This window comes from Strigops habroptila, chromosome 1, assembly GCF_004027225.2.
Source record: "Strigops habroptila isolate Jane chromosome 1, bStrHab1.2.pri, whole genome shotgun sequence".
In the NCBI taxonomy this organism is placed as follows: Eukaryota; Metazoa; Chordata; class Aves; order Psittaciformes; family Psittacidae; genus Strigops; species Strigops habroptila.
In genome coordinates, this window is record NC_044277.2 from 151,733,395 (window position 1) to 151,746,554 (window position 13,160).

The following is a 13,160-nucleotide window of genomic DNA, read 5'->3' on the forward strand; positions in this document are numbered from 1 at the left end:
ACTTTGGTATCCTGCATGTCTAAGGAAAAGACAGGCACCTTAAAAACACTAGATAAGCAGATAATGTGGTCTTCTAACTGCAAATTTTAAAGCCTGAAGTCAGTTGTTAGGGTTGTAGGATTCTGAGTTTTTGAAACTCAAATAGTTTGAGTCTCAGGTTGGTTGGAACTAAAGCAGCTGAAGCATTTCAGCTTTTCAAATCTTTTCCTAAGCCTTTCTTCATTTTTAGGTATGGAAAACTCTAGGCCAGACCAACACACTGGAAGCAACAGCTGGCAAAGATGCAAAGGGTAATTGAAGCAGCTTTAAAAAAAGTTTAGAGAATCTGTAGAGCAGCCTCCCTTGGGGAGAAGCTGGACCATGATATTGTTTGTGGGAAACTGCAAGGATGAGTTTTGAGACCACCCACAAAACCAGGCAATTTTCAGCAACATCACTGCAGATTTTGTAATGTGTGAGATGGTAACCACATATTTCTCATCCAAAATAAGAAAGTGACTGACTGGCTGGTGTGCTGAAGATGATACCAGGACTAACAATGCAAGTAATTAATTTCAAAACCATAAAATTATAGCTGGTTTTGATTTTACAGTTGCTGCCTACAAATAGATTGTGTGATTTTCATTAAGTGGTGTCCAAGATACATTTAATCAGACCATAGTCTGTTAATGTGTGAAAATGTAATTTGTAGACTGCAGAAAATATAATTTATAGACTGCAGACTTTTTGCATTTTCCAATTCACACAAATGGGAATTAATAACTCAGGTCTCAGAACTGTTCAGTGAATTGTCATTTTCCATGGATACAATCAGAAGATAAAAAGCCCTAGTATTCAGTAGTGGTTACATATGCAAGGAACAAGAAAGGAAGTGTATCCAGATTGTCTGTCTCCATCCCTTCCTTTCCCTCAGCCTGCTCCCCCAACTATACCTCTGTTTTTGTGCCAGCTATCTGAGAACGAGGGCATTATCTGAGGTTGAAAGTTACCTGAAGGTGCAAGTTATCAAAGGGCTCAGAGGTATCAGGATGTACAGAATAACTGAGGGTTTAATTTCAAGCATTTGTACTTTTAAAGAGGGTTGCCTTTTATTCATTAAATCAGCCAGTTACTGGTGTAAAATTTATTTAATTGCAAAAGCTGGAGTAAGAATTGATTTAGACAGATGATATGGGTGCTAGATTAGAAAACTAGATTAGTAAATCTAGAATATCTTCCTCTTGCCTTTTTGTCTTGCCATGCAAGTCTATATCTTCTCTGTTACTGTGATTTCCTGTCCTCAGACCAAAAACCAGCAAGGATGATACATGTTGCCTCAAAGTAGAGATAAACTGGTGTAGGGAAAGGCTGGGACAGATCCTTTTGCCCACAGGAGTCACCTGGTTTAAGCCACCAAAACTATGTTAGTATGAATGAGACTTGATCTGAGCCAGTTCTAACAATCAGAAGTCAACATTTTTTAGCAAAACAAGCAGTTAGCTGCTTCATAGCTTATTTAGACTGTGTGTGTTGTGTGAATATACCAAAATCTGAAACCAGTAGTTGATGATTACACTAGTAAGTCAATGCTTAGTAACATCAGCAGTAGCTATCCATCCTGAGCACGTTTTGGTTTGGGGGTTTTTTTGAGGTTGTAGCAATATTCCGGATTTCTGGCCAGGATCAAGAATACTTCTAGAAATGGACAGTTTAAAGTTCCCCTGCTCAACTTCACCTTCATTTTGGCCTAATACTGCTTTCTGTCCATCTTTGTAATTTTTCTTATCCTTCTGTTTTCCCCAGCAGAGGTGATGGTGACAAGAACAAGCAGCTGCCAGTCAGACAGCAGTGGGTTCATGGAAGAGCTGCCAGAACCTGCAGGTTTGCAAGTAAGAGATGAGCAATAGTCATCAGCAGGTCTGTGAAAGTTCAGTAACCCTGTCACAAGTAACAAATAAATAAATACATAAAAATTCATGGAGTTGTGAAAACTTCATGAAAACAAATTGATCCTCCTGTAAAACCTCAGAAGGTGAGAAGCTTTCTCATAACTTTGTGCACCACACTGATGCAAGATTTGTTCAAAGCTACAGCCGTTACGGAAGAAATATTACAAGAATCTTTGATTCTTTGCTTCATTGAGTATTTAAAGATGTGTTTAAAGATGTCCTGGGGTGCCCAGGTCAAAATAGTGATAGACAAACCAGTGTGATAGAACAAATGTAGTATTTCAATTCCTCTTGTTTTGTTTTGGTTTTCCCCCCCTTCAGAATCCTGCTTTGTCAGGAAAGATAAATTTTATTTCTGATATCCACAATCAAGAAAGAGCTCTGTCACATAGGACAGTTTTTCCTATGTTAAATCAAGATTTTCAACAAGAGCCAGATGATTGTGTTGCTGAGGTCTTCATCACAGCTTATGAGAGCATTGTGACAGTACCTGGATCAATGAAAGCATGCAGCAACGAGGAAGAAGAGACACATCCACTGCTGACTGCAGAAAATGGCACATATCAGGCACGTAAAGCTGAGCCACAGAGTTTTGTCCAAGAAATGTTGTGTGACGAGGACAAGAAAGAGGAGAAGACTGAAAGAAAGCAACTGGAGAAAGAGAGCTGCATAGAAGAGCATAGGCCTTGTTTGCGGGGTGATGCTCAGGATGAAGGGGGTCCTAGCTCCTCCAAATTTGATTGTCATTTATATTTTAGTAAAGGACACAAAAATGCGAATGTAACCTTCACTGAAATGAGTGATATAAACTCTGCAGTCATCAATGAGAGCAAAATTAGAGGTGAGGATGAATTTAAGAAGTGTTGGGCTGAAAAGGACATTGGAGTTGCATGTAATGAAGGTGCTCACGGAGGCAGCACAGGACACGTTAAAGGACTGTGTTGGGATATGGAAGTTGCCAGCAAAGATGGTACCCTGCTTGCAGCAAATGAAGTGACAAACAGGCAGAAGTTGTGCAAAATGGACGGTGATTCAAAAAATACAAGACGCTCCCCCAAAATGGGGGTCCCAGAAACTCTGCAGTGGGACTTAGCATCACGAAGTGGGAGCAGTGTGGCTTCTCTGCAAGTATCTCAGAGGCATCCCTCCTGCCTAGCAGAAGGGCCTGGATTAAGTTCATCTGAAGATCAAGAGACTGGTAGCACAGGGGAGATGTTAGATGCTAACAAATCAGAACAAGGAGACACTCTCCAAAACAGTGAAATGGCTTCTGCTCCCCTGAAATCTGTTACTGTTCAGATGTCTTCAAGGTTGGAGTTTACTCCAAGAGCAAAGGGGCAAAATGCTCCTCTCAGTGAGTGCCTTGCTAGGGAAGATCCTGTGGACTTCTCCAACATGTTAGCGCGCTGTTCTGAGGGTGCTTCTCTCATACGGTCAGACCCAGGAGCTTTGAAGGGTCGTGTGAAACAGACCACTGAAGCCTCCAGCCAAACTGACATCCCTGCCAGGAAACCCAGGTGGCCACCACTGCTTTGTTCACTCCATACTCATCTGACAAAATCAGCCTCTCTTGACAGCATAGTTTGTGGCAAATACAGATCACACTACTGGAGTGAAGCCTCTGACAGCAGGGGTGTGCAGGGCAGTCACTGCTGTCACTGCTGCTGCTGCCATGGCTGCTGCCCATGGACCTTTCCCATGGCTGTCTCTCCCCGATGCCCTGTGGGCTGCTGCTCAAACCATGCCACCGCTGAGCTGCCCCTCTTGAAGACACTGGTGCTCCTACAGGACACTGCAATGAATAACCCTGCTCCAGTAAGTAGCTTTCTTCACACACGTGGACAGCTGACACACAAGCTAAATGTACAAGCTGCCTTTTTCCTTCCTCTCCTGCCATGCTTGTTTCTTTACTGAGACATGTCCTGGGAATGTAACTGGGAAAATGGATGAGGAAAGAAACACTCCTTTCTGGATAAAAGTGGCAAGTGTATCTGTGTGCCTTCAGTGTTGCCTCTTTTAGTAAGTTACGTACATTAGTTCAATCTGAAAATGGTTACTATGAACTGGGTGACAAAGTTTACAGGTCAAATGAAGAACTGGGAGATAAGAGTGAGTTCCTGTGAGATAGCTGATTTACAGCAACTGAGTAACTTACTGGACTGCAGAAAATGCAAGGTTACATGATTTAGTATAATCCTCTAAGTAAATGAGAACTCGTTTAGGTTGTATTATTTAGTGTTTATTAAAGACTTACTGTGAACACCCAGATACAAACCATAAGCCAAATTTGTGAGAGTTGCAACCTCTCAGACCCTCAAGCCATTTTACCATGGTAGAATAAGAAGTTTGCATTAAATCTAAAGTTCCACTAAAATTAATAGAGTAAAAATACCAATGGTAAAAAGCAACCAGATTTTTTATTTCTTTGTTTAGAATTGGTGAGAATTCCCAAAAGTTGTGAAAGACTCAGGGGCGTGTTGGGGAAGAAAGCAAGCAGGGAAGTCAAGAGCAGCTTTTGCATCCTCAGGAAAACGCGGAAGGAGCAGCATACCTCCTGCTAGTTTGCAGGCGTTTTTGTTTTAACTCTTCTATTTGCTCTTCATAATGACATGAAACTTGAACTGCTGTACAAGTTGGAAAAGAAAATTATTATATAGAAGTTCCAGAAAATGAAATTGATTAATTTTATGCTGCTACATCATTGGATATATAATTCTGCAATGTCTTTGAACAGTATATTGCAAAATCTGCCTGTTGTCAGCTGTCTTGCTGTTGCCACAAGATGGCAGTGAGTCAGTACCTTATGCTGGACTGGGAAGCTTTTTCTCATTCACTACTATTTTATCAGCCTTCTAGTGAGGGCTAATTGTGATTTGTCTTCTCTAGTCTGTGGACAGGGAACGCGGAAGGAACAAACTGCACTGTACTGTTATCCAGTCTGGTCTGGTGGAAGTGTGGAGGGGGGAGCTGGAACTAGATGAGCTTTAAGGTCACTTCCAACTTACACTGTTCTGTGATTCTATGATCTGTTCTTAGGGATATGGCTCTGCATCCAGGTCACTGTGCAATATATGGGTGACTTTGCTGAATATTAGTCACTGCAGAGATTACATCCATGCCTACCTAGTACTTTGCGTTACAGATGAGGTAGTTTCTACATCTTTTACTGAGACAAGTTTGCTCAGGTTACATCCTGTTTACCAAGGGCATGCATGGGGAATGCAACCACCACAGAGCAGCTGTTAGAGAGTAGATTTAAGCTGCTTACATGCACATTACCTTAAACAAGGTCTTGCATGAGGGTAGTTCTAGAACAGTTAGTCCCCCCTCCATCCCTGCAGAATGTGAGCTCTGAAGAAGTCTATGTGAACTTGTGCTCAGCAATACGCTCAAAAAGTCAGTGCCAGGGGAGCTGCCTGTACCTCATCTATAAGGGCTAGCATGACTTTTCACCAAACCTACCCATATTGTGCATTTTGGATCCTTTGCTTGGTGCTTTCCAGATTTCTGTTAGACTTGAGGATCCACTTAGGAATTTGTCTGTGGTACATTGACTTCTTCCTAGTGACCTGAAGGACGGGAGCTCTTCAAGCTTACTTGGGAACTCTTTTTTGATAGCTATAAGTCCTCACACTACTCAGATTTGGCAGTGGGTAGAAGAAATCATGTGGGTACTGCTTACCTGCACCCCACACACTTCCATCTAGGAACAGCAAAACTGTCCGAGGATCAAGATTAATATTTGGGGGGGGGCAAGTGGGCAATCAGTCAATACTGTAGGTGTTCATTAACACACCAAACTGCCTCACTGGGGTGTGATTGCTGCCCTGACCCACAGCATCAAAAGCACCAGTTGTTCTCCACATGGAGAACATGGAGAGTTCATGTCTGCTGCAGTCACACAACTGGCCATATCAAACTACTATCGATCTCCAATTATCCCTTTCTGGTGCAAATGCATGGCTGTTGGGCCAAGATTTTTTCATTTGCTGCTATGGGATGGTTTATTCTGGGTCACTCATGTCAGGAGTGTGCCTACCTAGCATCTGCATTGAAATGAAGATTAAGAATGAGGTTTCTCAAATGCATGGGAAGCATCTTTAGCCCTCTGGTTGAAGCTGATCCCCTAACAGGGAGGGCTTCATCATGTTTCAGGTGTTGCTGGGACTGAGAGACACATTTAAGCACAAACACAGATGTCATCAAAGAATATGATTACAGGAATCCAAAGAAACTGGGCATTTCTATGCTTTGCAAACACACCTTTTTTCTCTATCAGTTACAGTGGTCAGCAGTGGAGTGCATTCTACATTGTCTTCCCATGGCTTACTAGAGACCAAAATTTGCTAAGATGGGAACATGTTGAACACCTTCTTGCAGTTTCACCATAATAGGGGGAGCATGTTTTCAGAAGGCAGACAGTGTTGTCTCCAAAATCACTTGAATGATGCTGTCTACATTGCTGCCCTGGACAATGTGTCAAAAGTCAAGCAAAAGATTTAATGTGGCTAGAAACTCAGACATTGATGGTTTCCAGTTTTATTTAGATGTCAGTAGAGGGCTGCTATCGTTGTATTAGCCTTTGTGCTGCAAAGTAGTAACTTGCAAATCTGCCTATACTTTTTGATGTGCCATTCCTGCTCATTTATCTCCCCTGCCTTGAGGCATTCCTGGTGTAGATAGTCACATCAGGGTGGATGTAGATGATCAATCATACTAGATATCTTTTTCTCAAGGAAGAGTAATGGTCACATTTATGGCATAGATCCTCTGACCTACTACATGTGTCTACTTTTGGATCAGAACAATTGCTCTGTTGCAGTACCTGCAGATATATCGTTGCAGTAAATATCTGCACTTGGTTAGATAAATCCAATTTTAGGTTCCTAACTGGTAATAGATGAGAAATTGTCAGTGTAACGCTTGGCAGAACCCACCATGAAAGACTCTTTTCCTTCTCTTAGTTCTCATTTATCTTCCCTCTCTCCCCCTCTCCCTCTTTCTCTTTTTAAAAACAGTCCAGTGGACAGTAATTTAACCTATCATTAATTCATAGCAACTCATCCTGTTCAAATATAATGCCTGACAACAGTGTGATAACATCAGATTTTGGCACATTGCATCAGATCTTTGATCAAAGTGTTTTCCTCTTCACTGGCAAAAATGAAACCTTTAGGTAGTGCCAGAGCTTGATCCTGCATATTTTAGGGGAAAAGGTGGTGACTGGGATGTGAGTGATGCACCCAGAGCAAACTCACTTGAAGTGCCATCTGGACTTTTGTGGCAGCTGCTCACAGAGTCCCTGTTGTGCAGGTAAGAGGAGGACCCATAAGGTTTGCGCTGTCAGCTTCAAATGCACTCAATATGGAAGTGCTCAAAGATAGGTAGTAAAGTGGGGTGTCTTCTTGCTTCTGTGTAGTGCACCATCCCTGAGATAGAAGTGATGAAGAGCTCCTGCCAGCACTTCCAGGAGAAGCTGGATGAGATTGAACAGCACCTGACTGAACAGCAGGCGCTGTTTTCCAGTGCTATGCCAGATGAAGGAAGGTAATGGCAGCCCAACACACCTAAATCCAAAACTAGCACCAGGAAGAGTCCATGGGTGCATGCAACATGACTGGTCACTTGTGGTACCACAGCACTTCTGGTCAGTGAGGTGCAGCTGTGGGCATCCTGCAAGTGGAAAAGAAATGTATTGTGATGTGGGTTTTGCTCAGAGGAAAATGAGCTTCTCTCTGCACTGTTCAAGGCTCTTAAACATAAGCATCCTGAAGGGGAAGATTGCTCCATAGATGTAGGCTAGATTTTTAGCATGGAAATACTGTGTTTTAATAGCAATAGTAACATAAGAACAGATCTCAGTCAGCTGGAGCTTGGTGTCCCAGGGAAGGAGGTGGGGATGATGTCTGTCAAATCAGTCCCTTTAGGCCATGTACTTAGTGCTCACGATCAATTCAGGGGCAATGGAGGAAAATTTGAACTAGCTTTTCATGGACTCAGCCCAAGTTCACAGTGATTACCAATAAGCCTCAGATTCACAAATAGTCACAAGAGGCTTTCAGTCTTGAGCTGCCTGAAGGTTGGACATTTATGTAGTCTTTGTGCTGGTGATAAATCAGAAGTGATAAACCTGCCCAGACTCAAGCTGGCTCTGCACCTACAATGTGTTTTATCTTGCAACAGAGATAATCAAAGAAATGAGAGTCTAGCAGAGAAGTGCTGTTATTCGTTGTTTTGTAAAGTATCCTGTGATCATGGGCAAAAGCAAGACTGCAGCAGAGGGAGATACAGACATTATGTTGGAGCTAAAGAAGAGGAGGGTCTTCACTGCTCACAGAAGTGTGTTTTCACTGCTGTCCCTACAGGGAGGAAGCCAGACACCTGCAACTCTTACGGCGAGCTGTTCGTCAGGAGGTTGCAGAGCTGGAATTTCAGCTGAGGGATCGAGCTTGCCAAGTCAGGGAGAGCATCCTTATGGTACGTTGAAAAAGCCACTGCTCTGGGTTGTGTGGGGAGAGTTTAAAGTCTGTCCTGCTATTCATTGTTCAAAGTGCTAACTCTGAGGTACAGCTGAACAATCTTTTCACTGCCAAAAAGAGGAAACTTTCCAATAACAGACTTCAGTTTACATCTTTGACTCTCTTTCTCCTTGGCTATGCTGCTTGAGCTCAACTACCAAGGAGCAGTGACAATACTTATAAAAATGTCTGCTCTTGGTTGCTAGAATAAGGTGACAGGCAGTCAGCCTGCACAATTGTTGAGAAATGGTTACTGGTCTGTCTCTTTTCGGGTCCAGTGCTCTGGTCAATATGGAAAGGTAAAGAAATGGTGGTCAGGGGACTTGTCTTCAATTCTTCCCTGACAAGCTTAGGTTAGAGGGTCAAGATTGCAATGGCCACAGACTGAAGTTCATTTGCAGATTTTCCATTAGGCAATCAGATCGATCTGTTTGAATAAAGTGTCCTTTAAGCTTTTCTCTTCCTCTTTATGGCAACATCTTATTTGCCAGATATTGCATGTCTTCTTCGGACCAAGCAGAAGAAGCAGGCATGCTTCGTATACGCTTGTGTATCCTGCTTGATTCCTTTTATTATATTTTTATTACTGCAATATGCTTTTCCTTCTATTTTCTCTGCAGCAGCTGGACCAATTACTAGCAGAACAATCCCATCTGTTTTCCGAGCTCGGACTCTCTGATTGGAAGGGAGAAAAAAAAGCCTGGAATAAACAAATGTTTCCAGATGCTGCTGACACTGAGCATCCTCGAAGGGCGTGCTCAAAAATGGTGTTCTCAAGAGCTCCTAGCAAAACCACAACAGCAACAGGCTCACTCTATGCCCTACAGCTGGAGGCACCCCCAATGCAGTTTCCAGCCAGGACAACTCCTGAGCCAAATTCAGCCAAGTCTGCCCCACAGGAGCTCTCCACCAGTGCGAAGGAAATAAAAGGAACTCCTCAAGCAAAAATGGACTTTGAGGCATTTATACACAATGTAAGGAGGTGTTTCAGGCTCACACTCAAGGTTTTAAGTGGAAGGGATCGCTGACTTGCAATGCAATTTTACTATTCTGTGTCCCATTGCCACAGCCTAGACCAGGACCCTTTCCTGCTATGCTGTGCATTCATCCGAAGGGATAGAGCCTGTGTTTCAGGGCACTTTCAGTCTGCATAGGCAACACAGCCAGAACTGGAACTGGACCTGCTTTGATATTTCTCAGGAAGCTGTGGCAATGACCCAGATTCTTCAGAGAGAAGAACATATAAATATGTGGATGGTATTTGGCTTGCTTGAATTTTGAACCCAACAGTTTGACTAATCAGTACATTCAACCCTCTGCCACCACGTGAAATCAGTAATTTATGGCTTCGGATTGCAGAGACAGTTACCCAGTTTTACAAGGGCAGTAAAGGCAGTGAACTGGAAGATTTGTTGTTTTTCTGGAGAAATTCAAAGTCAGCATTTCTGACTGTTCTCATCTCACTATGTAACCATAAAAAAATTGTTTGCCTGCCTTTTGTAATATAAAATATGCCTCAAAAATCTCTTAGATAGCTGCCTTATCATTTAATGGTCTCTTCCACCTAGACGTTTCTTAAAGGATTTTTAAAGGATTGATCTATTCTCTTTAATTAACAGTAAGAGTTAAATTCTGCATAAACTTCATGTAAACACCATGGGAGGGAATGCTCTTTATTATAGTCTTACAATATTTTCTTGATTTATGTTAATATTACCACTGATATTATCAAGCAGAATCAAGTTCTTTATCACAGAATTCCAAGAGTGAGAGCCCTAGACAGTGAGGAACAAGGAATTGAAATGTTTGAGATCATCTTTTGTCATCTTTTACACCCATTTCCTTTAAGGACTAGCCTTGGTCATTCAAAGAAAATAACACTCCTTTCCTTTTTTTTTTTCCAGTTGAAGAAATCTTTCCAAAACTCTTTAGGTAATGACTCAGCAGAAGGAAAAGACTGATGGAGGACAGATTTACGGATTATGTTTCTAGTAAATGCGATGGTTTTCCTGAAATGCATGGTATAACACAGAAAGAGAGGAACCAAACATTGCATTGTAGAACATTCTGATCACAGCAGTTTCATTTGCAATGAGATGACTGGCCAGAAAAGCAGGTATTTTTAAAGGAAGTTTAAAAGAGAGGCACGATGTATTTTGCTATTCTATGACTGTGAAACCTACTATGTGCCCAATTGCAATCACACAGGATAGGGCTGTTCTCTGCGAAGTCATTTAGCAGGAAGAGGGCTTATTTTTAAGAAGAAACTGAAGAACTTGCAGACAGCCCAGGAGATACCACTACAAAGTATTCTCCTTATAGCCAGTTATTTTAACACAGTCCTTCAACTAATATTAATCCTCAAGCCCAAACTACCTTGTATAGTCCTAGTCATGTTCTAGCTTTTAACGTGCTACTGATTGCCCCTGACTAACTTTGTGAGGCTTGTATCTACTGTTAGTATCAAATCAGCAGCTCACTGACAAGACACATGTTAAACACCCACTCTGTCAAAATATTACTGTGGATAGTCTCCTGGCTGTCCTCTTCGTATTTGCTTTGTATAAATCCAGTTGAAACCAAAACGAGATGAGAAACACATGATTTTCTACTTTAGAAGCCTTGAATCAGAATTCTGTTTCCATTTTCTGGGAGTGCACAGAGCCTGGATTCACACAGAAAAAGCCATGAGAAAAGACTTCTCAGATTTGGATCACAGCAAAGAAATTCAACTGGTTCATTTTCAAAGCAGTGTAGTTTGTACTACTGCTTTCAATTTAGCACTTCCCAGACTGTGAGATGTCCTACTAGCTTGTTCGTTTAATGCTCTGGAGGGATCTTGGGTGTCATTTAGGCTTTGGTGCTGCAAATCACAGCTCTGCAAAGGTGAAAATAGAAGTAGCATTTGCACATGTTTAAGGAGAAAATGGAGTCAAGCATGCTGAGCAGCCTCGAGGCTCCCTGCACCTCCACGTTTCCACAGATGTTCAGGGTAATAAAATGATTGGGGGAGAGAGGTACATAACATAGCAACTGACAGGATCCTCCACAGCCTGCTGGGCCATGAATTTTGCTGGTTGAAATTTGCCCCTTCCTTGAGACCCCGCATGGGATTTGTACACAACTTCCTCGTACCAAGTGTTTCAGAGTTTATATGTCAAGATTTGTGATTGTGACGGTATCTTCAGGCAGCATGCAAACTGGACCAAAACATCCTTCACCTAAGTTTTGGTGGAACAAGCAATAAATAGGGCTTAATATTTGCACTTTTCACTGGCTTATGAACTGTGCTTGTAGATGTTGTACATCAGTTTGTGGAGGAAGGCAAGGAAAGAGTATGGTTGAATGACATACAGCGATGCCAGTGCTGAAGCTCTCCTGGAAGAGAGGATGACAAAGAAGCTTCCTTGCCTCAGCCATACCATGGCTATGATTCTTCCCATGAAACAAGACATTTTTTGCAAGTGCAGCGTCATGCATAGAAGCTCTGTAGGTATGTGCTGCAACTACTGTCTGCCTTTCTTGTGTCCATGTGTCCTGAAGATGGCATTGGCAGGTGGCAACTGTTCTTGATTAGAAAGATCATGCAGGACCTCTCGTGCCATTTGAATTCTGCCATTTGTATTCTCAACCAGGATTGAATCTGACTCCTGCTAACAACTTTGAATGGTCTCTAGACTGGTATGTGCAGTCCAATTCCTCATTTCAATTTAATTATAAAATCAGTTCATGCAAGCCACAGATGGGATAGCGTTGTCCCATATGCAACACTTAGACACCCACAAATATTGTTACTGTGAACTTGTTTGCATTTATAGCTAGATAACCTTTCAGGCCCCCAATGTTGTTTTAACAGTTAAGCTGTAACCTTGTGCAATAAAAAACATCCTAAGCAATGTGAAAGGGAAAAATCTTCTGACTTACCCTAGAGCACAATGAGTGATATTTCACTTCGTAACTCCTCCGAGCGTGCTACAAGGATGTCTGGGCAAAGCCTCATGACGCTGCTGTTGAAGATGGGAGAGAAAAGAAAACAAGCAGTAATTTTCCAATCAGTAAAGTCCAGAGGTAGCACTGGTGATAGCCAGCTGTGTACCCGCTTAGCCTCACAGTGCTACCGACCCTTTAAATACTATAATTTCTTTCCCTTTAGGGCAGTCGTAAGCAAATATGGTGGGAATCTTAATGATAACTCCACAGAATTAATGAAATACTAACATGTCTGATTGAGTCTCATAATTGCTCTAGCTAGCTAGAACCATACAAATTAGCTTGCAGGCTCACAAGGCAGCGGGTCATATCTTGAGGCAGGGGTAAGAGGGGAGGGGGGGGCTACATTACTTGCAGAAAGCATTAGCACTAGGCAGTTTGCAAATTTGGAATCTGAAGACAACTGACCCTGTGACACTGCAGGACTTCTGATAGAAAAAGAAAGAAAAAGAGAAAAAGGAAAAGAAAAAGTAAAATAAACGCAAGTATTTGAGCAAAAGGCTGTTTTCCTCCCAATTCCAGCTCTCCAAAACTGAAATAGGTAGAACCATTGGCTCTGTTTCACAGGTTGAGGCCCCACAAAGTTCCACACAATACAGATCAGACCTGCTATGGAAAAGGGTAAGATACATAGGGTGTAGGTATGTTACACCTACACCGCAGTTGTTCTCCTCCCTGCTCTCTGGTGTGTTTTCAGCATCTCTTACCTGCAGAAAGCTAAAAC

At 42.2% G+C, this 13,160-nt stretch overlaps 1 protein-coding gene across 5 annotated transcripts in view; it reads left to right on the forward strand.

Annotated features, from left to right (window-relative positions):
- Positions 1-12,349, forward strand: part of ITPRID1 (ITPR interacting domain containing 1) — a 142,650-nt gene extending 130,301 nt beyond the window's left edge. For 2 of the 5 annotated variants that reach the window (XM_030485146.1, XM_030485165.1), the window contains 6 exons: positions 1,783-1,868; positions 2,250-3,743; positions 7,348-7,475; positions 8,294-8,405; positions 9,067-9,420; positions 10,351-12,349. In XM_030485146.1, the coding sequence (XP_030341006.1) occupies positions 1,783-1,868; positions 2,250-3,743; positions 7,348-7,475; positions 8,294-8,405; positions 9,067-9,420; positions 10,351-10,407 (2,231 nt within the window). In that variant the 3' untranslated portion in view covers positions 10,408-12,349. The remainder of the gene's footprint in view (positions 1-1,782; positions 1,869-2,249; positions 3,744-7,347; positions 7,476-8,293; positions 8,406-9,066; positions 9,421-10,350) is intronic. The other 3 variants (XM_030485155.1, XR_003991308.1, XM_030485178.1) reach the window with 3 other exon arrangements.
- The last annotated feature ends 811 nt before the right edge of the window (positions 12,350-13,160 follow it).